This window comes from Asterias amurensis, chromosome 11 (assembly GCF_032118995.1).
Source record: "Asterias amurensis chromosome 11, ASM3211899v1".
NCBI classification, from domain to species: Eukaryota; Metazoa; Echinodermata; class Asteroidea; order Forcipulatida; family Asteriidae; genus Asterias; species Asterias amurensis.
Genome location: NC_092658.1, coordinates 20,243,441 through 20,269,077, shown reverse-complemented (window position 1 = coordinate 20,269,077; position 25,637 = coordinate 20,243,441). Strand labels below are relative to the sequence as shown.

Below are 25,637 nucleotides of genomic sequence, written 5' to 3'. Positions count from 1 at the left end.
TCCATTAAGCCCCGCCCCATTACGTATTAAATAATAATAATAATATTGAGTTTTTATATAACGCTTTTTCACTCCCAACGGGTGTCTCAAAGCGCTTCAAGATATTACCCCTGGTCACTGGGCCTTAATTCACTCCTTAAACCATCTCAGCTCCCCGGGGAGTATACAGCCCCGTGCAACAAATAGTATGTGCTTCTCGACTAAATCAATCCCAGAACCATCTCTGCCCTCACAGGTACCCATTTACCCCTGGGTGGAGAGAAGCAATAATAGTTAAGTGTCTTGCTCAGGGACACAAGTGTCACGACCGGGATTCGAACTCACACTCTGCTGAACAGAATCAGCAGAGCTTGAATTCGGAGCTCTTAACCGCTCGGCCACGACACCCCATATTGACACAACGAGGCGTTGATACCCAAGTGCTCAGAGACTGCCCAATAAGTTACGGCAACATTCTCTGGAAGACACTACGTGAAAAAATCAAAGAAAAAATTACAGGCTTTTGAAAATTCAAGAGTGGGTATTGACCAATCACAACCCATTGTGCAACCAAAAGTCTGACAAAGTAAGTTCCGACATGCGTGTGCGTATGCTTGGCGTACGCGGCAGAGTTGTGCAGAATGACATTGGAAAGGCTCATGTGTTCATGCTCACACGTGCGCCGTGGGCGGAGCCTATGAATCGGCCAATGTTGCCCCTGGTCTTGGCCTCGGTGCCCCTTCAAAAGTTTCCCCTTGACTTAAAGATTTTTCCAATGGAAAAGCTCTTTGCAAAATGAAAATGGCCTTGCCCTTTCAAAGGACAAAATTCCAGGTCTGTGAATATAAAGCGGGTTATCCTGACTTCCGTTTGTGTTTCTACGAAAGTCGTGGGTCTTCTATTTAAACACTACATCTGAAATGATAAATCTAATGAAAGCATAGATGTCCAGATACCTGTGGAATGCGTGTTTCGCCTTCAGCCCAGACATAACATTGTGTAATGTAACCAAGAACAGCATGAGCAACTTGCCACTCTCCTTCGCTCTCCAGGCGTCTACAGTCAAGACAAGGCATCTGGAGGAAGCAAAACAACGCAAGAATATCAGAAAATACTCAAAATAATTATTATCATAAAACCTTATTTGGTAAAAAGTAATGGGGAGAGATTGAGAGTTTAATGCATTGTGAGAAACGGCTCCCTCTGCAGTAACAAAGTTTTCGTGAGAGACAAGAAATTTTTCCTGAATTTGATTTCGAGACCTCAGAATTTTATTTTGAGGTCTCAAAATCAAGCATCTGAAAGCACCCAACTTCGGGTGACAAGGGTGTTTTTTCTTTCATTATTATCTCGCAACTTCGACGGTCAAGTGACTTAGAAAAGAGTGCGTGTAGTGGTACGAACCATATCAACTTTATCTCGAAGTGTTCCATCATCAACAAGTTCTTGAAGTCTTGTTGCTATGTTCCACCATGGATCAAAGTACTCCGGAAGTTTATTCTGAGAAAAGATACACAAGAATAACACCAATAATAATAATGATAATAATAGTAAAAACAGGATTTATAAAGCACCATTCCATCTAGACCAGAAACTTAACATAACCATGGAGGAATATGTTCTTTAATCCTTCTTTAATCCTCCAGGATATACATGTAACCATACTGAAGCCCGGTTCATACTTCATGCGAATGCGAATGCGAAGCGATTTTGACGTGAATTTGACGTCACAACCCTCCTTTCGCAGCAATATTTGCAAGTGAGTCGTGCAGAGTTCAACTGCTGGGAATTGTTCGTTGCGAATTGGTTACATCAACATTTGCTTCGCATTCGCAGGAGCAGGAAGTAGGAACCGAGCTTAAAGAAAAATTTACTTGGGCAGAGTTTGATTTTGAACCAAAGACCTCCGAATTAACATTTGTTTTTGGGGTGTTTGTTTTCCATTTGTACAGCAACAAATTAATAAAAATAATAATAATAATAATAATAATAATAGTGGCTTCTTATATAGCGCTCATGGTGCTTCAACATTATTACCCTTGGTCACTGGGCCATAAATCATTCCTTAACCATCTCAGCTCCCTGCGTACACAGCCTGTGCCGCCAAATGTGTAGCGCAATCAAGTCTAATCAATCACAAGAACCAACTCTGCCCTCACAGGTACCCATTTACCCCTGGGTGGAGAGAAGCAATTATAGTGAAGTGTCCCACACTCTGCTGAACAGAATCACCAGAGCTTGAATTTGGTGCATTTATCCGCTCAGCCCACAACACCCCATAATTACAGGAATGTTGGTAAAACAAATAAATAAAGTTTTAAATACTAAGTCAGTACAAATGGGGGTTGCAACCAGAGGTACATATTGGAGTACCCAAACTGCTGTAAAATGCTGCACTGGTTCAACAAATGACAAAGTAAGTTTAAGTATCCTGAAAACGCAATTTTTTAGAGAAAGAGAATAAAGCATATGTGACCCCTCTGACTGTATTCAAGATGCTTTTGACACAGCTGTTTTGTTTAAGCTGTTTCCAGCTGTTTCACATATTTATATTAAATAATAATTAAAATATGAAATTAAGAAATTGTAAACACAATCAATTTTCTGTGTCCTGCTCTGAAAGACATGTGTGACAAGTCAAATTTGTGTGAAGAAAATCTTTATACTTATTTAAATAAAAGTCTTTCAGTTTTATCAAACTCACATCCTGATGACTCAGCCACCAAAACTTGAGTTTCATGCTCTAGACCATTTGGCAACACCATGCTAAGGGTGCCAATTTTTAACTGAATATTTGTTTTTGATTATTATGTGAAGGGAAATGAATCGCTTTCCGTACGGCGCCACCACTTTTTCACTCATTTTTACAAAAGGGATATCTCATTGAGGTAAATTAGATACTATAGACGGTGTGAACTCTGTCGCCACTAGAAAAACCATACCGTGATTGGCACGCATAACGTCAGGCAAAACCTTTGTGTTTTGGCAGCCAGCCAGAAAGTACACGCAATCTTACCATGACTACACGTCTGCTTGTCCGGCGAAACATGACATGTACAGTGTTTTGTCAACAGAGGGCGGTTTGAATGTAAACATAGGTCACATTGTCTAAAATTTCATATCGAATGAAAAAGTGGTGGCGCCATACGGAAACTTTTCTACGGAAACCGCTAATTTACCGTGATATTTTCATAGAGGAAGCCCAACTTTTGGGATGCATCATAATCCTCAAGACGGGGCACCTCATTCTGTAAATTCAGGAGCGCTGCATCTTCTTTACATATCTCCATCTCCATCTTTGACTTTCAGAATCGAACAAAACATAAATGCCTCCAAACCCTGCATGAAAGAAACCCAAATATTTTGAATTCAATTTGTGAAGAATAATGAAGAACAAGAAAGAATACTGAATAACAAGCTTGGGCGATATCGATTTTATTTTATTCACAATATATCGCCGACAATAAATCGCGATATTCGATATAATCACGATTAATGAAATTTAACATCATCAGTCTTAAAACTCCAAGTGAAAGTTGTAGAAGAGACAGTCTTGGCATAAGAGAGGTGTTCTAATGACCTATTCTTCTGGTTTTACTCCAAACCTATGGGGTGCAAGATGTCTCAACTAGCAAATACATTGCGATAGCAAATACATTGCGATATTTAATCGAAATATCGATATATCGCGATTGTTGCGATATATCACAATATATTGATATTTCAATTAAAACCAAATCGATCGGATATCGGAATCATGTCCAAATTAATATTGTGATATTAGATAAGATCGTGATATCGCCCAAGCTTACTGAATAATGTAATGTCATTGCTAAGATTGGGTACACAAACTTACTAGAAATGTTTACACTGGCCCGAGACATCTGACGTCACACACTCCAAGGCTCATGTGAATAACGCCAGAGACCGCATAAAAAAACGACATGTAGTTAAACCTTGACCTCAGTCATTTCAACTAGAGATACGCAGTCACATTCTTTTGTGGACGCGACAGCAGTGTACTGTTTAGGCATAATGGATGCACGTTTATTCAGTCATTGTACTGGATCTGCCAGCAGGTTCAAGACTCTCCTGGATTTGTCACAAAAGGGCGCGCTATAACCCCCACCGCGCTATCAACCACGAACTGCCATCACCCGAGAACCGCTAGCACAGGTCGAGTCTTGGCACATTCGTTAAGTCTCCCCCCAAGTGAAGGGGCGGGCTCTGCGGGAAACCTATGTACGCCCATTATGGTGTGTCCCCCCCCCCCCATTTTGGGGGGAGATTTAACGAATGTGCCAAGACTCTCCTGTGATAGCAGTTCTCGGGTGATAGCGGTTCGTGGTTGATAGCGGTTCGTGGGTGATAGCGCGTTGGGGGTGATAGCGCGACCTCTTGTGACAAATCCAGGAGAGTCTTGAACCAAGACTAGCAGGAACCTCGCGGATAAAGACAGGGGCCCAGTCTATGTTAATACATGTAAAAAAACAGCACTGCACTGCTTGTTGTTGGTTTGTTTGTTTCTTTCTTTCACATTCCTTCCTCTATAACTCATCTCTTATAGGCCTACCATACTTAGTTCATTTGGGTTTATTATACTACAGAAACATGAACTTGGCACCACATGGCTGGGTAGTTGCGATAACGTAACCCTCCTGCCGACGGCAGTGCCGGAGGGTTACGAATCATACGCAACTTGTGCAGGGCGAAATGGTCAAACACGTACAATTTTGACAGATAGTCAACAGATTTGCTCAACTTCTACTAGGAAGTCACTAGGAAATTTGTGACTGTATCGCTCCGGGATCTGGTAAGTTTTTGTCCTTTTTTTTCCAAAATATATTCTCAATTGTGTTTTTGAGTGTTATTCATTAGACATTGAGGATTAAGGCACATGTCTTCTTTAAGCCTCTGTATTTTTTTTCCAGAATGCTCAGCAAAATATTCAGTCACATGATTTGATCATCATGAATTGTGAATTGAAAAAGTGTTTGATGAAACTTTTTCTGTGGGTAAATATTTTTATATGGCCTCAACATTATGACATATTTTTGTACCTTGAAGAAATGCCTAAAATACCAAACCTTTTGCATTTACAAGTGCAAATATCCAGTGGAGCCTTACGTGTTTCTAAGTTTTGGTCAAGGGAGAGGAGACTCTTTGCTTGGCAAATAAAACCACAAATTTTGTATCTAGGGACTGTTTACATCGCGGACACAGAGAGGTAAACGATTTGCCACGATTTTAGGGACACCTCGAAAACAGGACCTCATACGATACATGCTATAATATTTAATAGGCTATTGTACTAAATTCATGCCAACCTACCGTCCCTGTGGAGGCTGTGTGCTATCTCTGAGACTCTGTATCGGTTTTACTTCAATTCAGTTCAGGATGATGCTAGGGTTGTGGCAAATTCATCTACCGTATCGTAGGAGGTCCTGTTTTCAAGGTGTCCCTAAAAAGTATTTCAAATAAAATGAAGACAACTGCTGGCTATAGTGTCATACACAGAGTCTCAAAGAACACTTGTAGTCACTGCAGATGTTTCTTCCATGTATGGCTTCACTGGGAAGCCATACTTTCTTGTTTGCCGTGAAAACAGGAAAAACTAAAAACAAATGGGGCCAGTTTAAGTAATCGAAGATCGTAGTTGCGATAACGTAACCCTCCTCCCGACGGCCGTCGGGAGGAGGGTTTTGGGAAAAGTTTCCGTATAGCGCCACCACTTTTTCATTCGAAATAAAATAATATAGTATCTAGTTTACCTGATTGATATATCCCTTTTTGTAAAAATGAGTGAAAAAGTGGTGGCGCCATACGGAAAGTTATCCGGGTCTTGTTATCAGAAATACAAAGATTAGTGTGTGGTGTGAACATTTCAATGTCCATCAAGTTTTAATTTATGTTTGCATACTTCATATTAAGAAATGAAGATAATTAGGGCATCGGTTGATATACGGCATCATTATTTGTTCCCCAATTTAAAGAAAAAGGCATAATACTGTGAAAACTGGTAAGAGGAGGATACATGTGATGTGTGTACTTACCTGTTAGTGTCCTGTGTTAGCCCAGGTTGGACTCCTCCGTTGCAGGCACTGACTGACGTCCTACCAGGAACCAGGGCTATGTCCTGTGTCTATCTATTATCAGGATACTGTGGCAAATTCACAGCAGTAGGCTACACCAAATCCATGCCATTAGTTAGGGCTTACATAATGCCATCATGGAGATTAGTTCATCTAAACAAACAAAAAATCTCATAATACTAATTACTATTTTTAGTGCTGGTACTTCGTAAGCTCCGCCCCTGCATTCCTGAGACGTTTTTTTTTTTTTAGACGTGTGGAATGGGCGCCGGTGGAATGTGCTTCTTGTGGTCAGTTGGTGAGACTAAGAGGACCCCGCTCCGGAGCAAGATTGAAGAGCAGACTAGAGAGTTAGTTAGAGCTAAATGATGATTACGAATTATTTGATGGGGGTGATTACGTGACGTCTAGCCCACCTTGTTGAGCTGTTAATGGCTCCGCTTTTAACATCGGTCTCATCACTGTCGCTATGTTAAAAGCGGAGCCATTAACAGCTCAACAAGGTGGGCTAGGCTTTGTCCACATTCACTCACTGATTTGGAGACAGAATCTCAAGGAGCACAGAATTAATTCCTCTCTGCGATCATCCTGCCTGGATGATGTTTAGTAAGTTCTCCCCATCCCCACGGAACAGATACATGTGTTCCGTTCCACCTTTAGAATTGTCCCAACTGTAGACTACAGTTGTAGTTGGGCTGCTCCCAACTACAGTTGGGACCGGCTGGGATGCCGAGAACTGAAACTAACTAGTCTTGTCTCGTGTTAATTTGTCAAACTGTGACTCACAGTTTTCCCAAACGTGGATGGCGCTATCACTCCTTAACTGTCAGAGCCGTGTGAGCAGTAGGTGGAGCGGTCGTGTCGTGAGAGTTTTTCGTGAGTGATAGTGCCCTCTACGTTGGAAAAATTGTGATAAATCAAGACAAGAAGGTTTTCAACCAAGACTAGTTAGTTACAGATCTCTGGACCCAACTATAGTTGGGATGTCCCAACTGTAACACTAAAGAATGGATTTGGTCCCAACTACAGTTGGGACAATTCTAAAGTTGGGATGGAATACAAGCGAAAATTTGTGTGACATCGCCCTCTTTTGATTCGTTCAGAACTTTTTAGACTGGTCCCTAGTCTTTCTAAAACACCGAAAGGAAAAAAGAAAAAGCGTCTGCATCAAAAACATGGCCGGTCAACAAGACGGAGTTCGTCACAGAAAAAGAGCAGCAAATTCCTCAGATAAAGTTGTGGAAGAACCTTCACGTGGTGGAGATGGGGCAACTGAGCATGGAGACAAACAAGGCGCAAAAGTTCATCCACAAGGCAGCCAGCATGCGCCTGAAATTGAAGCGAATTCGTACTGGTTGACGCGTGTCATTTTCCTTCGATCGATAGCATTTATTTACCGTGAGTGTTTGTGGGATGTGTGGGTTGGATGAGGGGGGATGTAACTTGGCGCTGTACTGGTTTTGTACACCGCCCCAGTAACTGGTTCTAAAACAAGGGGGGGGGGGGGGGGGGGGTAACTGTTTGGACAACAATACACCATGCACACAGGAAGCTTCAGTAGAGACAGGCAGTTTTGTTTTGTTTTATTATTTAACTAGGGGGCCTAACTAAACAGTTGAAATTAATTTGTTAGTTATTTTTTTTTTTTTTTTCATTAAACACTTTGAGTTTTTATTGAGTTTTGATAAAAATAGACGTTATTTTTTTTATTTTTTTTATTTGCATCATTTGATTCAGTCTTGAACAATGTGACCGTGGGCATGGGTGCTGGGCAGGCCTGCCTGGGTAGGCGGGAGTGAAGCACTTTGTGGTATTAAAATTTTGTTTTATTATCTCTCGTAACAAAATGTTCTTTTTAAAATAGATGTACATTGTATTGTAGGGCCATTGTTTCCCCTCTTAACGGGTGAATATTGCTCCTAGTCCTATCCTATAAAATACAGTTTCCTCAAACATGACTTTATTTCAGAGGAGAGCGAGCATCACAGACAAAAATGGTTTCATGATTATGAACTTGATAATCAGGATCCAATTTCATAAAGCTGTTTTTAGCAGAAAATAGGTTGATAAATGTTTCTTAGCAAAAAATGAGTAAGGCACACAACAATGCAAACTTAAATGTAATTTTTGGCCGGTAACCTGTTGTTTCTGCTAAGCAATACTGTTCTGTGCTTAGCAAGTGGGCTTATAAATACAGGCTTTATGAAATAGACCCTTCCCATGAAATATGTAAATTGCACACAGCGTGTGCGCACTAACATTTTGGTTGTCAAAATGAGGGAAAATTGCGCTGTTTTGTACATGGCTAATGGCTGTGTGACGCAGATGCGATTGCGCATCTGCTTAGTGCACAACTCTATGGTGTTTGCCAACCAGTAGGGTCTGTAGGCATGCGTAAATATAATTAGCATATTTCATGGGAAGGGTCCATTGGGCCCAGCCAGTAAGCCTATAGACTCAAATTTAACAATGTCTATTGTATTTTTCATTTAGTCACTGCATTCATCGTTGCCTTCCACCAAAACAAGCAGCTGATTGGCTCAGAAGGTCTTCTTCCAACACGCCTCTACCTAGACCGCATCAAGAACTACGCTGGTGGCGAGGTCAACGCAAAATCGCTGTCCTTTGCACCTACACTGTTATGGTTTGTGGACATTGAGGGGGCTATTGATCACTGGCTGGATGTATTGGCGTACTCTGGAATGGCGTTGTCGGGAGTGGTTCTTCTAAGTGGGAGTGGTAATATGGTTGTCATGGCAACACTATGGGTCCTCTACCACTCCTTGGTTGGTGTTGGGCAGCGATGGTAAGTTGTGGGGTACATGTTTTATGGGCACTTCAATTTTGTTGAAGGAAAAAAGAAAAATTCAGCTGTTTTCAATGCTGTCATTGTAGGGCGATAGTACATCAGTGGCTAAAAACAACTTTTTATGACTTTTTGGTGCAAATTTGATGCTCCAACCAAGCTTAAATGCTTAAAAGTCACAGGTGTTTACTTGGGTTGGATTCGAACCCATGACCTTTGCAATTCTACAACAGTGACTTGCCGACTAGACGGAAAAAGCAAGCTTACACACATCGGTGTGAGGGTAAAACCAAAAATTAATTCTTTATCTCGATGTCATTTTAAAAATTTTCGTATCTGTTTTGTTTTTCAGGTATTCATTTGGTAAGAGCCAAGTCCTACAGCATTCCACATTGGTAAACCTTTCAATACAATGTAAAAACAAATATTTAAAAAAAAAATAGATAAGAAATAGAATTAGCTGTTGCAAACTGATTACCAAGCAAAAGGACATTGGTATAAATGCAAAAATAGTTAACGTCCTGACGCTTTGACCCTAGCAAAGTCTTTCTCTAAGCCTTTGAGAAATACTCTGCTAAGGTTGAAACGTCAAGCCATTAACTATTTTTTGCAAAAGCATAGATTTGTAAGTTTTACCTTAAAGGCAGTGGACACTATTGGTAATTGTCAAAGACAAACCTTCACAGTTGGTGTATCTCAACATATGCATAAAATAACAAACCTGTGAAAATTTGAGCTCGATCGATCATCGAAGTTGCGAAGATAATAATGAAAGAAAAATAACCCTTGTCACACGAAGTTTAGTCGTGTGCGATTAGATGGTTGATTTCGAGACCTCAAGTTCTAAATCTGAGGTCTCGAAATCAATTTCGTGGAAAATTACTTCTTTCTCGAAAACTATGGCACTTCAGAGGGAGCCGTTTCTCACAATGTTTTATTCCATCAATCTCTCCCCATTATTCGTCACCTAGAAAAGTTTTATGCTAATAACTATTTTGAGTAACTGCCTTTAAACAATTTAGAAAGATTGTTTGACATAAAACATGAACTTTGATTCAATTTCTTTTACAATGTCCACATTATCAACATCAACCAATCAATGACAAAAGCTAATCATACAACAATCAACAATCTGCGCTTAGCTGCCTTTTGTGCTTGAGCAGCTCTACGAAATTGGGCACCGGTTAATTATAGTATAGTACAGAACCCATGTAGAACCCACTCATAGAGTGTCATGTCCGAGTGGCTAAGAGCATCGAATTCAAGTGCTGATTCACCGGAGTGTGGGTTCGAATCCCAGTCGTTACCCTGGTGTCCTTGAGCAAGATACTTTACTATAATTGCTTCTCTTCACCCAGGGGTATAAATGGGTACCTGCGAGGGTAGAGGTTGATATTGTGTATGAAAAAGCCAGAAGCGCCTTACAGGCAGCTCAGGGCTGTATACTCCCCATGTAGCTGAGAAACATTAAAAGGGATGTTATTGGCCCTATGACCAGGGCACTAATGTAAAGCGCATTGATACGGTTATTGTGAAATGCACTTTATAAGAATTTATTATTATTATTATTGTTTTTATTATTATTATTATTATTATTATTATTATTATTATTATTATTGTTATTATTATTATTATTATTATTATTATTATTATTATTATTATTATTATTATTATTGCTTTTATTGCCCTCAACTTGAGCAGAAAATGCATATTTTTTTTCTCTTGCATCTTCTTTCCTAACAGGATGGGAGTCTCAGCTCCTTGAGACTGGCTTTCTGGCAATCTTCATGTGCCCCTTGCTCAGCCTGAGACAGTTCCCAAGACGCACTCCGACACCATGGGTCACCCTCTGGGGCTACAGATGGCTCATATTCAGGATCATGCTCGGAGCAGTAAGTGGATTGGTCCAATAAGAATTCAAATCTATTCCCTGGTAGTAGAATATAAAGCAAGACAAGTACTCAACTACCCAGCAAGTAGATTCACATGGTATTACCGCAAACCAAATAATTATACAAGAATTCAAATTGTTTTTATAATTGGTGATTCGGTTTTTATGACTGATAAAGATTACAAACGTCATTGTTTAATTTTAGTCACTTCCTGAATATTAAGTTTATACTAGAACCATGTTTTTTTCTGGAAACTGTATCTGAAAACCTACAAAATAAATCCTTACCAGCCGACCTCGGTTGCAACAAAAATGAAGGACAATGTGTTAAATGCTGAAGTATTGATTTTTTACTATTTTCTCCTGACTCGCACAACAACAAAGGATTAAGACCAAGGTGTCACAAGTTTCTTATTTCATGTATAGTTGATCACATAAAAGATGAACACTGCATTTGTTTTATCAGCTCTACCGATCCTGCATAAAACTTTAAAAAGTAAAATAGAGTTTATTTCTAGGAGAACAAAATTTTGTAGCACAAATTCAAATTAGGAAAAGAGATTTATTTGCTCTCCAATTCCATGGAATATCAAATAATAATTTATGATTTTATTTTTCACCAGGGTCTGATCAAGATCAGAGGGGACCAGTGTTGGAGGGACTTAACCTGCATGAACTACCATTATGAGGTGTGGAAATCATGACAACCAAGCGTAAACAAAACTGATTGGTTTTATAGAATAGTTGATAAGAAAACACTCAGTTGATCGTAACCTTCCTACTGAGTGACTGTTCAACATTATCCACTGCTGTGGTTTTAAATAATAAACTATCAGGCTGCAATATGGTATTCATAAGTGATGTGTATGTACATCTGTACATAATAATAATAATATCCTGTTACTCAAAACCTTACTAGATTGTGTCTTCAGTCTTCACCATGCAAAGTTTCAAATCCTACTCATAATAATAATAATAGTAACCCGTTTTTATACAGCGCTTTTCACACAAGAAGGGCGTCCCAAAGCGCTTCACATTATTACCCGTGGTCACGCTACTTGGCTAAATCAATCACAAGAACCATCTCTGCCCTCGCAGGTACCCATTTACCCCTGGATGGAGAGAAGCAATTATAGTTAAGTGTCTTGCTCAGGGACACAAGTGTCATGACCGGGATTTGAACCCACACTCTGCTGAACAGAAGCACCAGAGCTTGAGTTCGGTGCTCTTATCCGCTACAGCAAACCTAACTAGATTGTTTCTCCTCAATACAGAGTTACAATCATCGTTATTATTATCATTTTCAAAACAGACCCAGCCTGTTCCTAACCCCATGAGTTACTACATGCACCAGAGTCCAGAATTGATGCATAAATTTGAGACGCTATCTAATCACATCATTGAGCTCGTTGTGCCCATCTTCATCTTGTTGCCATGGAGACCAACTCGGATGATGGCCGGAGCACTGCAGATTTTTTTCCAGGTAGGATTTCAAATTTGTTTTTTTGTAAAGGAATATTTGATAATAATATATAGCGCGCAATATTCTAGTAGCTAGATCAAGGCGCTTAAAGGAACACGTTGCCTTGGATCGGACGAGTTGGTCTATAAAAAGCATTTGTAACCGTTTGTTATATGTAAAATGCATATGGTTAGAAAGATGTTTTAAGAGTAGAATACAATGATCCACAAAAATTTGCCTCGAAATTGCGTGGTTTTCCTTTTACTTTGCGAACCAACACGGTCGGCCATTTATGGGAGTCATAAATTTGACTCCCATAAATGGCCGACCGTGTTGGTCGACGATGTAAAAGGAAAACCGTGCAATTTTGAGGCATGTTTGTGTGGATCATTGTATTCTACTTTTACAACATCTTTCTACTCGTATGCATTTTATAACAAACGGTTACAAACGCTTTTTCAAAGACCAACTCGACCGATCCAAGGCAACGTGTTACTTTAACAACATTCAAATTTGTTTTAGGTGGTACTCATCATCAGTGGTAATCTGAGCTTTCTCAACTGGTTAACAATCCTGCCAAGCATATGTTGCTTTGATGACAAGAGCTTAGCCTGGTTCTTCCCTGACTGGCTGAGCAGTGCCAAGATAACAGTCAGAGATCTACAGAGAGAGGAGAAGGAAGGGTCTGGACCACAGGCTAATTCAGGTTAGAAACGAACAGTTACAAGTATTTGTGCATTTATGGAATTTTTTCTGTATATCTCCTAAAATGTATTATCAGTCGAGTTTTACCCATTGTGTGTAAGCACTGTATACTCAGCAAACCCCCATGTGGAAACAATTCTGCAGGCACATACTTGGGTGGGATTCAAACCCACAGCTTTTGCCATTTTAGAGCAGCTGTTTCACCACAAGACCACCGAGCTGACTCATTTGACTGCTACATCTTAGCAGCAGGTACCAAGCAATGTACCCAAGGATTGTGTTGACATGTATCGGGGGTGGAAGAAGCCTATTAATTGTTTTTGGACCCATTAAGTCAAATATCAAAGTCATTATGGCTAAAACAAAATAAACTTTGACCGAGTAATAACTCAAGGACTTGCTCCAAACTTGGTGTGTGGATTGATCGTGGGACCCCCCCCCCTCACAGAAGCCTACTGGTTTTGGAGCATCTTGGTCAAATGTCAAGAGACAGACCCATGGCTTGTAAAGCATTAGAGGTTACCAAACACAATTTTTCTTGTTCCTTACCTAATTTGTCAAAGAAGAACTAGCTCAGCAAATTTCTTTTGGCATTCTGGTATTGGTGCCAGTGTGTTTGAAGTGGTGGAATGACTTAACACTTAAGATTACTGTGTTTTTTTGTTATGGTTTTTTTGCAGGAGTTTACACCCGTCGAGTTCTACATATTTCCTTAGCTGTATTGATAGGCTACCTCAGCATTCCAGTAGTTGGTAATCTTCTCTCCTCGAAACAAGCCATGAATACTTCCTTTGATCCACTACGTCTCGTCAACACCTACGGAGCTTTTGGAAGGTACGGATAGAAAACAAAACGCTGTGATGTGTGAAATAGGGAAACATTTCTATGCTGTCGATTGTGGATTGAAACAAAACTGACAAAGATTCATCTCATAAATTCTGTTCAAAAGTCAGCTCATATTAGTGTGCAAACTACTAATAGATTGCAAATGTTATGATTTTGATATAAAAGGCATTGATTCAATCGGGTTGTGAAGCCAAGGACTCTCAAAAAAGGGAGCTTAGTACCTCTACTAGCCAAGAACCCAATGGAGAGAAGACAAGGAAGTTTCAGTTTTAGATATTGGAGTAAAACCCCAGAGCATTGTTCCAGGGAAAACCCATGCAGTCAGGCAAGGACTCAAAACCCAATACACATAGTGACCCCAATAGGATTTGAACCAGGGTCCTAGAGGTGGAAGGCAATGCAAGGTACCACTACGCCAACCTCGTCATCTTGCCTGTTTCACTCCACTGCAGGAGGAAAGCCTCTTCACCAACTCTCCATCTCACTCTATTCTGCGCTGTCTGTTGCCAAGCAATGCCCCTGTATGTACTTAGGTCATCTCTCCATCTTCTGTATTGTTGCCCTCTTTTACTTGTCCAGTTTCTTGGAGTCCAGTTGGTTGTTTTGCATGCCCACCTGTTGTCATGCCTCCTTGCTAGGTGGCCTGCCCATCTCCACTTCTTTGATTTGATCGTCTTGATAATATCCTGCACTCTTGGTTCCTTTCTTACACCAACCTGACCGCCTACAAAGGCAGGATTTTTGTCCCTCTCAAGCTTTTTCTTATGAGATCAATGACATGATATCTTGAGGTATTGTGTAGAAACTTGTTTTGACGTGAAAGCATCTGTGGAAGTGGAAATGTCATGGCCGAGCGGTTAAGAGCACAGAGTTCAAACTCTGGTGTTTCTGATCAGCAGAGTGTGGGTTCGAATCCCCAGCCGTGACACTTGTGTCCTTAAGCAAGACACTTAACCATTGCTTCATCCTTTGGATGGGACGTAAAGCTGTTGGTCCCATGTGTTATTTAATGCATGTAAAAGAACCCAGTGCACTTATCGAAAAGAGATGGGTTCGCCCCGGTGTTCCTGGTTTGATCGGCAGCAAATTGCGCAACAGCACCTTGTAAAAACATTACATGGTGCTCTTTAAGGATTAGGTCTCATAATTCAAAAACGTAGTCCCACATCTTGCAGGAAATACTGTCAGCGCCAGGAGCATCACTGAGTGACGGATGTGCAAAGAAGCCACAATTATTATTATGGACTTTAAAGGGGTAAAGGGGTTAACCCTGTTTCAGCCCTAGGAGTAGGCGGCAACGGCCTCTGGAAAAAAATAATTGTAGCCCACACCTTGAAGTGGCCTTCAGGCCTTGTGTGTCAGGCGACTTGCATACAAAAAATATATATAAAAAAAATAAAAAATGTATTATTATTATTGTTTTCTAAACTGTATTCTTCAGCGTTACCAAACAAAGAACCGAGGTGATATTTGAAGGGACAGCAAGCCCCAACCCTAAAGATCCCAACGCTGTTTGGATGGAATATGAATTCAAATGTAAACCAGGGAACATCAGCCGGAGACCCTGCCTGATTTCACCCTACCACTACCGGCTGGATTGGCTCATGTGGTTTGCTGCATTCCAGGTCAGTGCACAAAGAATAAAGAGTGTGCGCAACATTGGTCAGATTGAAAATGTTCACAGGAACAATTTTTGTTACAAAGACACCAAACGAACTCCAGATAAATACTGAGTAACTCTTTGCAGATCTTTATTTCGCCAAACTCAAGCACTCTTTATTCATCCTTGACACAGCGATTGTTAAAGGTAGTGGACACTATTGGTAATTACTCAAAATAATTGTTAGCATTAAACGTTACTTGGTGACGAGTAATGGGGAGAGGTTGGTAGTATAAAACATTGTGTGAAACGACTCCCTCTGAAGTGGAGTAGTTTTTGAGAAAGAAGAAATTTTCCACGAATTTGATTTCGAGACCTCAGATTTAGAATTTGAGGTCTCGAAATCAAGCATCCGAAAGCACACAACTTTGTGTTACAAGGGTGTTTTTTCTTTCATTATTATCTCGCACCTCGATGACAGATTGAGCTCAAATGTTCACAGGTTTGTTATTTTATGTATATGTTGAGATACACCAAGTGAGAAGACTGGTCTTTGACAATTACCAATAGTGTCCAGTGTCTTTAACTGTGAAAGGAGAACACTGTCATTTCTCCAGACTAAAGAACCATTTATTTCATATTTTGTTCTTAACAGTCGTACCAGTCCAACCCATGGTTAGTTCACCTTGCTGGGAAGCTGTTGTACAACGACGAAGGAGTCACGTCACTGATTGATCATAACCCCTTCAAAGATGGTGATCCACCAAGGTATTGTAAACTTGTATTTTGTTGGGCCTCATGCATTATATTATAATGCTCATGCTGCCACCATCCAAGGCTCACAGTCTATCCCAATTATTACAATGCCTACACAAGCGCCTATTGTACCCTGTACCCAGATTCTCTGCTCCCCCAGCTTGAGATTCGGAGAATAGCACAAGACAGGAGAGAGTAGGAAAAGCTTGTGCCTGCCTGCCATGCAGTCGTCTGATGATGATTCCCACCCATGGGTGTCCAGACTGGCTGTGTGGGACTTGACAAATTTATGTGTTTTCTAATGACCTCCCACCACACTCATCTCCACTGACCATCCTTCATGACCAATATATAATGTCTTATTTTCCATTTTCCCGAGTCATCCTATCCCCTCTGTTTAGCCCAGTGCACACTTTTTTTTTTTTTTAAGTCGCCAGACACATAAGGCCAGAACGATCATTTAATAAACGTGCAGTAACATGAGCTAGCTGCCCAAACAGTACACTGCCGTCACATCCGCAATAGGATGTGACTGCGTATCTCTATTTGAAATGACTGAGGTCAAAGGTGAATCTACACGCCAGTTTTGGAGGCAGATCTCTGGCGTTATTCACAAGCCTGGAAGTGTGACGTCAGATGTTCAGGCTAGGTAGAAGGCAGAATATTGTTCAATTTCAAAAGTCCCCAACCAAAGTCTGAAGTCTTATCATTTGCTAAGATCTCTAAGGTTTGTCAAACATCTTTTTGTGGAATGTTTTACAATGATTTTTTTCTTGTACTATGCATTCAGATTTGTTCGTGCCCAGCACTATCGCTACCAGTACACTGAGATTGGCAGTAAGCAGGCACAAGAGGGCGCCTGGTGGAAGCGCAGACTGATCGGTAGCTATCTGCCCGAGGTATCACTGGAGAGTCTGGAGAGTTACATCAAAAGCCAAAGCTGGGACTTGCCCAAATATGCCAAAAGGAAGATCAGGGAGGAGAGGAGAGCTAAGAGGTCATAAGTTAAAGGTCAAGAATAATAAGGTGTCATAGGTCTGAAGTTTTGCTCTCTACTTTACTACATGTAATTTGATAAATGGTTACCACCCCACACTGCTTCTACTTCTTTCGATTGATCTCTTGATCAAGGTGAACATTTAATCAAATGACAGTGGTAGTTAAGTGACTTCAAGCCGCTTCATGGTATCCTTGTCGATGTATCTGAGTCCCTGCTCGCCTTTTGGTCGTCTCAAGTCAGGGCAATCGCCAAAAAGGCAGGGACTCGGTCGGAGACCTCGTTGAGGATATTAATTGATGGATACTCACATTGCAGTCACTGGGGGAAAAAAGGATTACACAATGGGGTAGCATATTTTCAATTGAAAACACAAGACCACCAGCCTTGTCAGTCATGAGTTCATTCGGCCAGTGCTGAAATCATTTGCCTAGAGACTGCGGTCCACTGTTAATTTCAAGCCCTACTTATGCCGTTATTTGACAATATTCCATAAACCAGTGCACTATGCATTGATGCTTTGTAATTGTATGCATTTTAGTATAAAGACTTATTCAATATGGCAATGTCTGTATGTTTGAACTGAAATATTACAATACAATTCTCTTGAAAAGTTATCTCCAATACGTTTCCAATTCCTACAAAAATGTTTGTTTAAGTAGGGAATTTTAGTAGTAAATGTTAGGCCCAATTTGCAAACTGATTTTTTTAAATTAGAATTAAGACCTACAAAATATTTGTGTTAGAGGGAAGGTACACATTTGGTATTACTCAAAACAAATATTAACTTAAAAACTTACTTGGTAATCAGCATTGTGGAGCTGTTGATAGTATAAAACATTGTGGGAAACGACTCCCTCTGAAGTATCGTAGTTTTTGAGAAAGAGGTAATCCTCACTAAAATAATAAAAGACTTCTAGCTGGAAGTCTTTTATTCTTATCTCTAACCACACATATTCATCCAACAAGGGTGTTTTTTCTTTCATCATTTTCTCGCAACTTCGATGAACAATTGAGCCCAAATTTTCACAGGCCTGTTATTTTATGGTTATAGTGGGATACACCAAGTGAGAAGACTGGTCTTTGACAATTACCAAACGTGTACCCTCCCTTTAAACAGATTATTCCACGTAAATGGTCACACTTTTTCTACAAAAAGGGCGTTAAGTGGGATTAAAGAAGTGGCGACATTATTAGACTGTAGTTGTGCGAAAAAGGACCTTGCACTTGGCTTGGTCCATTTTCGCCTGACCTTTTTGTTTAAATCTACCTTTTATTTTCTCTGCTATTTTATTTCCTCAGTTAAAATGAAAATATACTTAATTAAAAACTTTTATTCAAAACAGCAACGGCATAAAATGTTACAAACCTGAGTAACAGAGGATCAAGTCTTTTCAAACTGCCTTTTATGGGAGAAAGCTTTTAAACTTTTAACATAAAAAAAGTAAAAATGGATCACCATGAAACTAAAGAGTGACAATAATATTTATAATGTTACTTTCTGAATGTAAATATTGTTGTGTCTTTGAAAGACAAAGAAAGAATACAATATTAAATTGTTTTTTAATTTTGAAGAATGTTTTGTTCATGGGCACCATCTTGGTTTGGAGCCCTGTTCAGCCATTTATATAGTTGTAATCATGGTACTGATTTCTCTCTGTAAAAATTGAACCAGCCTCTTTCTATAGCAAAGTTATCACATAAACTTGCTTTTGCACAACATTGAAATTGAATTCCAGCAAATGTTTAGCTTTTTATGCTGCAAATAATAGTGAATAATTCTGGGTATACATGTAGTATTCTCTTTCTATTCTTTTGTAATCAACTTTTTGTTCATACCTAAAAGTACTTCAAAAGAAATCTGAAAATTTGCCTGAGACTATATTTTGAGAGTAGTTTTGGTATCTTTTGTAATATAATAAAAGTGCTCTCTTTAGTGAGAGAATCTTTTATAATTTCCAGCGCACACATTTTAGTACAGAACATACTTAGTTTCAATAGGATGCGAAACAACATATCTAATGAAAGGATGTAACTTTTCAGCTTTCAAGTATGTTTTGAAACTAAATAAACGCTGTGAGCAAAATTCTTGACAACTTGAGTTCATTTTGTGATTATTGTTTACAGACTGAACATTGGCCAATTACAACTCTTATTTTCTTTAGCTAATCTCGGAGATTAGATGTGTATCCTCTCTCTTCCTACCTCCATGTTCTCCGATCAAAAAGCTTTGATTAAGATCATCATCCTCAATCGTCGTAGGCTACTGCCCGTTTAAGATACTGGTGTAAAAACATACAACTCTGAATAATAATTAAACCAACAAATATTTATTTTAAAAAAGTTAAAACTAATACAAGTGAGTGCATAAATATATGAGTTCTACTCATCGGGTGCACTGTGACCTTTGTCAGCTGCTTTCAGTAAAGTACATGGCCTCATTTCATATGACTGTTAAGCGAAAAATACTGCTTAAACATTTGTTTTGCTGAGCTTAAAATAAGTGGGGCACCAGCCACTAAAATATATACAACCTTAACATAATTTTTGCTGGTAATAAAAAAAGCGTTAGAAACTGTTTGTTATGAAATGCATATTATATGGTTAAAAAGATGTTTTAAAGGTAGAATCTAATGATTCACACAAACATGCCTCGAAATTGCGTGGTTGTTCCTTCACTTTGCGACTTAACAAGGTCGAACTGACTTCCATACTACACCGATAGGGCAGAGAATAGATGTTTTTCCATTCATCTTTCATAATACCATTAACCGAACTCCTGATTAAATTGGTCTGAGCAGTTGGATGAATGAATGTCCTAGAAGTAAACATTTCACGGATCTCTTCTTTGTAGAAGGGTTTGCTCTTTAGTTACCTGCAAGGTTTGTTCATTAACAAGCCCAGAAAGACCATGGGCGTTGCATATTTCACTTTAAAAGCCCGCTTTTAGAGTTTGTTGCCATACCCGAGGGGCAGCTGGACTAAGTCCTCCCCATTTCAAAAGATTACAGTGTGAAAGACAAATCGGCGCAAATCTGAGTGAAACGGGACAGAATTTTAACCTGATTAATTTTTATACAAACAAAGCTAGCCAAATCAAACTTGTTGTGATCAGTCTGTTTGGCTTGAACTGATATAAGTGTTATTTTTTTTTCAAACCCTCAGTCCATCGCGCCGGCGGCAATTGACATAATAATGGTTTGTTTTTGTTTATTTCTATGATAGGCCTAGAGCAAAATAGACATGAATGACACTTTGCAATTCATCTTTTTCTTATTAGTGTTGAAGATCAACACTTTTAGTGTTTTTGACTCCAAGTTTTTAAAGGAAAATTTAAAATTGTCATGACGGGACAGTCCTTTTTAGTGCGACGGGACGGAAAATGGCACAACAATAATTGTAATGGCATATTATTATTATCTTCTTGAGTATTTATAATTATTCTGACTCTAAATCTGAAATTATAACTGTAATCCTTTGAGCATTTTTAACTAAGTGTGACCCTCCCCCATCTTCCAACATCGTTGGGTCCCCGGGTATTTTATTAAGTTGCGGCTGTAAGATAACAAGTGGCGGCCGCAAGATAATAAGTTGCGGCTGCAATTTACTATAAGTTGCAGCCGCAAGATAATAAGTGGCGGGACTTACTAAGTTGCGGCCTCAAGATAAAGTGGCGGCCACAAAAAGTGCCGGTGCTGTGAAATATATCCCCAGAGAAACATTGTCAAGCGGCATCAAGGGGGCTTCAGAATTTGCCGACATGCATAGTCGATGGCAACAAAAGTTTCTTGAAAATATAACATAATATTGACAAACTTTACAAAGATTTACCATGCTGCTACAGGCGTTATTTAAACATAATAAACTATACAGCCGAAAAGGGGGGATATTAGGCTATCATTTAAAAAAAATAAATGCACATTCAAGGAATTTAAATAAAATACAACATAAAACAGACCAAACTGTTATGCATGGGATGGGTTTGCCAGAAATGATTTGGTTTATTTTATAATAACGCATTGAATCTTCCCCAGTGTCCCATAAGTTCCCCCAGCAGTGACCCTAATTTCCCGTTCCGCGTCTCAAGTTCTCTTTGCAAACTTTTAAAATTAGTATTCCCCCCTCTGTCTAGCCTTGCTCAAGGCAGTCGAATTATTCACTACGAAAAAAGACCGCCGCTGTATAAAAATCCACCCGTATTCACTGTGCGTAAAACCCACCCGTATTCACTGTGCGTAACATCGCACGACACGATGCCCCCGTACACTATCCGCATGCGGAGGCCGTCAGGCCGACAGCCTTGTAGGATCTGTGTTGAAGCCACTGACCTCATTACTATAATAAGCGAAGAGTTCCCACGGTCAGCTCATTACCATAATGCCCGCGAAAGACGAGACATGTTTACCTCACACACCACCACCACGGACGCATGATAGGGTCCAAAGGTCGTGATAAGGGAAGTGCGTGATTGGACGTCAAAATGAATAATTCATTTGCCTCACATCCTGTGTTGTCTGATAGGTCTGACGAACGATATACATATTCATGAGCTGCATACTAGCATATCCTAGAGCCCCCCCAATTTCGTCCACTATTGGAATTTGTTCAATACAACACATTAAAACGGTAAGATACAGACCCGACAAGGCTGTCGGCCTTACGGCCTCCGCATGCGGTTAGTGGTGTACGAGTGCGATGACTTGTGTGAACAGTATTCGTGCGATGTGACAGTGTGTATGACGAACGATATACATATTCATGAGCTGCATACTAGCATATCCTAGAGCCCCCCCAATTTCGTCCACTATTGGAATTTTTTCAATACAACACATTAAAACGGTAAGATACAGACCCGACAAGGCTGTCGGCCTTACGGCCTCCGCATGCGGTTAGTGGTGTACGAGTGCGATGACTTGTGTGAACAGTATTCGTGCGATGTGACAGTGTGTATACGGGTGGGTCATTCGGTGTGATCGCACACACCATGCACAGGGTATACGGCGGGTGGGTTTACAGCTGCGTCTTTTCGGAGCGAATAATGCGACTGCCTTGAGCAAGGCTAAGGTGCTGGTCGCAAATGACATAAGTGTCCTTTTTTTGTGCCATGCTCAGTATTGCACAAGAACTGTTGAGAACTGTGAAAAAACGAAGTGTCTAAAAGTCTCTCATTACCTTGAATTAAGACCAATTGTTTGTATTTGCTCTCCCATGATGAGGGGTGATAATGCCTGCTGGTTTCTTGGACACACTCTTGGTGAATGCATGGGTTGGTGTGGCTATACATCTATCTGTAGAAAATGTAAAGTGTAAAAAAAAAATGCAATCTTTAGGTTTTATTTTAAAAAGATGTTTAACTGTTAGGTAATAATAATATTATCAAAGTCTTATTTAGCGCACGGATCTACAAAACAAAGTACTCAAGGCGCTGAGTATATACAAACTTTCAGAAACATAGGTAATTGCAGTGATGAATTTTGAGACCCAATTATTTAGCACCTCATAAGGGTTTACAAGGCGCTACGGCGCATACAGAAAAGGGCACTGGGTTCTTTTACATGTATTACACAACACATGGGACCAATGTCTTTACGTCCCATCCGAATGACGAAGCAATGGTTAAGTGTCTTGTTTTAGGACACAAGTGTCGAAACCACGAGGGCCTTTTCCAACTTGTTCTGCAGTTTTGTTGATGTGAATTATTCATCGAGTATACAACGTGCATTAATGTATGCTGACCCGCTGACCCCAGGTAGCTAAAGATTGGTTTGGGCTTATGCTACCCTTTTGGGTAGCAAAGGTCGAGATTTGAAGAAACACATAAGAAACACATAAGAAACTGCAAACAAGTTGAAAAAGGTCCTGGTGGCTTTGCCACTCACGTGTCTGGTCTCCCGTTCAAGTCACTTGGGACCGAGGCTCTACAAAGCTGTCCAAGCCATAAAGGCCTTGACAAAAGGCTACCATACATATTTTTCAAGAAAAACTTTGACATTTATGATTAGCAGCAGGTGCAATTTTTTTTAAATCAAGAATGAATTTCAATTTTATGTTCCTGTGAAGATTTAACGGGGTCAAATGCGACTGACCGAGAGACAAAGTTATTTCAATTGTAATAAAAATCAACTGACTATCTTCATGGCATTGCAAAATATGCTTAGAACTACCCTTATTACTGAATTCTGAAATGAGTCAAGAAATCCACCACTCTAGTTGGTATACCTGAATTACTAGTCATAAAAAAGTGTAATGCGACTATCTAACCAGTAAAGCGACTGACTGCAATGTAATGCGGCTGACCAAATCTTTTTTAAGACTGCAAGAGGAGGATTCTATGAGGTCAGCTGTCAGAATTTAATCTCATGGAGACATGTGAATTTAGTATTTCCCTCCTCAGTAGCTGTGAGTTTAATAAAAGTTTACAGTTTCACATGAATATTCTATCAGTAGGCAGGGCCAGTAGGTACATTTACATGTAGTTACTCAGTGTCCTTGTTATATATTTAAATGCTTTGCCTTATTTGGGTCTACAGTCTTAAGTTATCCCTCAGGAATTCCTTAGAGCATTATGTTCCGGTCAAGTATGAAGTTTTGAATGGAGGAAATTGGGAGGTTTGTTGAGTACATGGGTACGGTCAGGGAGAGAGTGAGTCTATGCTACAAAAATGTAGCTGTGTGTTGGATAGAGGGAGGCCATTCTAGCAGCCCTTAGATAAAGAGAGGATGTGATCCTTGTTGATCCAGTGGCAAAAAGTTGCACTGGGTGTTTAGTCTCTGCAATTCTTTGTGATTGTGCGCTTTTGCCAAAAATGAGAGCAGATTTTCAGGCTGCTATATTTTAGGGTAAATTGTTCTCAGTGAGGAGACAACAATACTGAGAGCTGAACTTCCAGGGCAACACTATTATGGAAACAGTAAGTTAATTTTGTTATTTTTATTTCATACTTCTGCATTTCAAACTTTACTCAAATCAAGTGCATGATGCTATTTTTGTTCCGAGAAGAAGTTTAGTTTTAAATCAATGTGGTTTGGAAAATGCAAGTCATGGCTATTTTCAATGCGTACTACATTTATTCTAGAGGCCTGTTTACTGTTTATGAAATTCTCTAGTGTTTTGGACTTTTGAAAATGTTCATCATTTTGCGCGTAAGAAATTTAATGGAAGGTTCATTGAAAAATTTGAGCAGTTTATTTTATTATTCATTTGTTGGAAAAATTTATTAGAAGATTGTGGTTTACTTTCCCCCCAAAAATAGATGTTTTCACCCTGGGTGTGAGTCTGGATACTAAGAAGAAACGCCAGACTGAGTGCAGGCCGAATGATAAGACGTCCAAGGTCCAATGAATTGGGTTGCTACATGAGAAGCAGAGGGCGCAACAGCTTTTGAGAACTTTATGATTTATGTGAACTTTGAACTTTGTGACTGGAACCACAACATGTTGGTGCCTTTTCAAAACCTCCAAGCCGTTGCATTCCGTGTGCATTCTGCGGGAGTACGCGGATTTTTGTAACAAAAGAACTCGTAGCAACTGGGCAGGTCCACGGCCACGACGGCTCATTTACATGTCAATAAACATGAATATTCTGGCGGCTCCGCGGAGTGACCGGTCGGCCATTGTAAGGTCCAGCTTATTAGCTGACCGGCGGAACCGCGGAGGAACGTAGGTGGTTAACAATGGTTTTACCTTTGCAGATTAAAAAGCAAAGTAAGGGTGGATGTGTAACTAAAAGCCATTTTCTCCAATGTGTGATTTTTAAGACTTGGCTGGGACTACAAAACCAAAACCTGAATTTCAAAAAAGGTTTTCTTTATTCCCGGCTTCGACTGACAAAAGTTCCAGGCTACGTGTAAACTCCGTTCCAAGTGGGTCAGAGTATCCAGGGGACATTTTTAACTGTTAGTTTTTACTTTCCACACAGAAAACATTAGTTTCTCATTGATAAAGTTCCCAATTTGTAAATAACTGTCTCACTAATTCTATATTTAGCGAATTTGTGTTTTGTTATTAAAGTAAGGCCTAGGCCCGACCACGACGAACACAGGATAAGTGTTTTTAAGTTTAAAATTAAATGAGATTGATAAAAGGAATGAGAGGTCAAAAGTATGTGTCAATCATTCTAACTAATGTGCATAAGTCACAACACTGATACTTGATTGGCTTTTGAAGAGCAATGTTCTGCATATTCATAACGGTTTGTTGACCTTATTCATTGTTCAATGCGATAAAGTTTTCACTAGTGAAGAAACGTATGTGCATTTCAAATTTGCCGCTTTGACGACAGGTAACCGCGTACGTTTGCATCATTTTGATCGTTTCAACACCCTTGTTTACCACAGAAAGTCCCCCAGAGAAGCTATATCTTTTTTTACAAACTTACCTTGCTATCTTTGCAGAAAGTTTGGCTGCGTCATTGTTCATAAAATGTAAAACAAGAAATAAAAACTTGCGGCGACACGCGAGGTCTTTTTCACAGCCATTTTCTATCCAATATGGCGGCGATTTC

General features: G+C 39.8%; 2 protein-coding genes and 1 long non-coding RNA gene across 7 annotated transcripts in view; 1 reads left to right on the top strand and 2 right to left on the bottom strand.

Annotated features, from left to right (window-relative positions):
• LOC139943959 (indoleamine 2,3-dioxygenase 2-like) overlaps positions 1 to 6,720 on the bottom strand; it is an 18,079-nt gene extending 11,359 nt beyond the window's left edge. The window contains exons 1-6 of one of the 3 annotated variants that reach the window (XM_071940870.1): positions 6,605 to 6,707; positions 6,033 to 6,224; positions 5,311 to 5,440; positions 3,159 to 3,318; positions 1,384 to 1,479; positions 936 to 1,055 (exon numbers count right to left, since the gene is read on the bottom strand). In XM_071940870.1, coding sequence (XP_071796971.1) covers positions 936 to 1,055; positions 1,384 to 1,479; positions 3,159 to 3,275 — 333 coding nt within the window. In that variant the 5' untranslated portion in view covers positions 3,276 to 3,318; positions 5,311 to 5,440; positions 6,033 to 6,224; positions 6,605 to 6,707. Of the gene's footprint in view, positions 1 to 935; positions 1,056 to 1,383; positions 1,480 to 3,158; positions 3,319 to 5,310; positions 5,441 to 6,032; positions 6,225 to 6,604 lie in introns of all 3 variants that reach the window. The other 2 variants (XM_071940871.1, XM_071940873.1) reach the window with 2 other exon arrangements.
• On the top strand, positions 6,255 to 17,142 carry LOC139943962 (lipase maturation factor 1-like). The gene is made up of 12 exons (XM_071940876.1): positions 6,255 to 6,421; positions 7,175 to 7,469; positions 8,565 to 8,877; positions 9,230 to 9,240; positions 10,621 to 10,769; positions 11,392 to 11,457; positions 12,081 to 12,251; positions 12,753 to 12,936; positions 13,616 to 13,769; positions 15,223 to 15,406; positions 16,037 to 16,149; positions 16,928 to 17,142. The coding sequence occupies exons 2-12, from the start codon at positions 7,247 to 7,249 to the stop codon at positions 17,139 to 17,141; spliced, it is 1,782 nt and encodes a 593-aa protein (XP_071796977.1). The 5' UTR covers positions 6,255 to 6,421; positions 7,175 to 7,246; the 3' UTR covers position 17,142.
• On the bottom strand, positions 13,623 to 25,637 carry LOC139943963 (uncharacterized). Of its 3 annotated transcripts, XR_011786907.1 has the most exons (4): positions 25,512 to 25,637; positions 22,307 to 22,422; positions 19,340 to 19,416; positions 17,324 to 17,455 (listed from the first exon to the last, which is right to left on the bottom strand). It is a non-coding gene; the product is annotated as an uncharacterized lncRNA (long non-coding RNA). The 3 variants fall into 3 exon arrangements; XR_011786906.1 differs by lacking the exons at positions 17,324 to 17,455; positions 19,340 to 19,416 and adding an exon at positions 13,623 to 13,759; XR_011786908.1 differs by lacking the exon at positions 19,340 to 19,416 and having other exon boundaries at positions 17,359 to 17,455.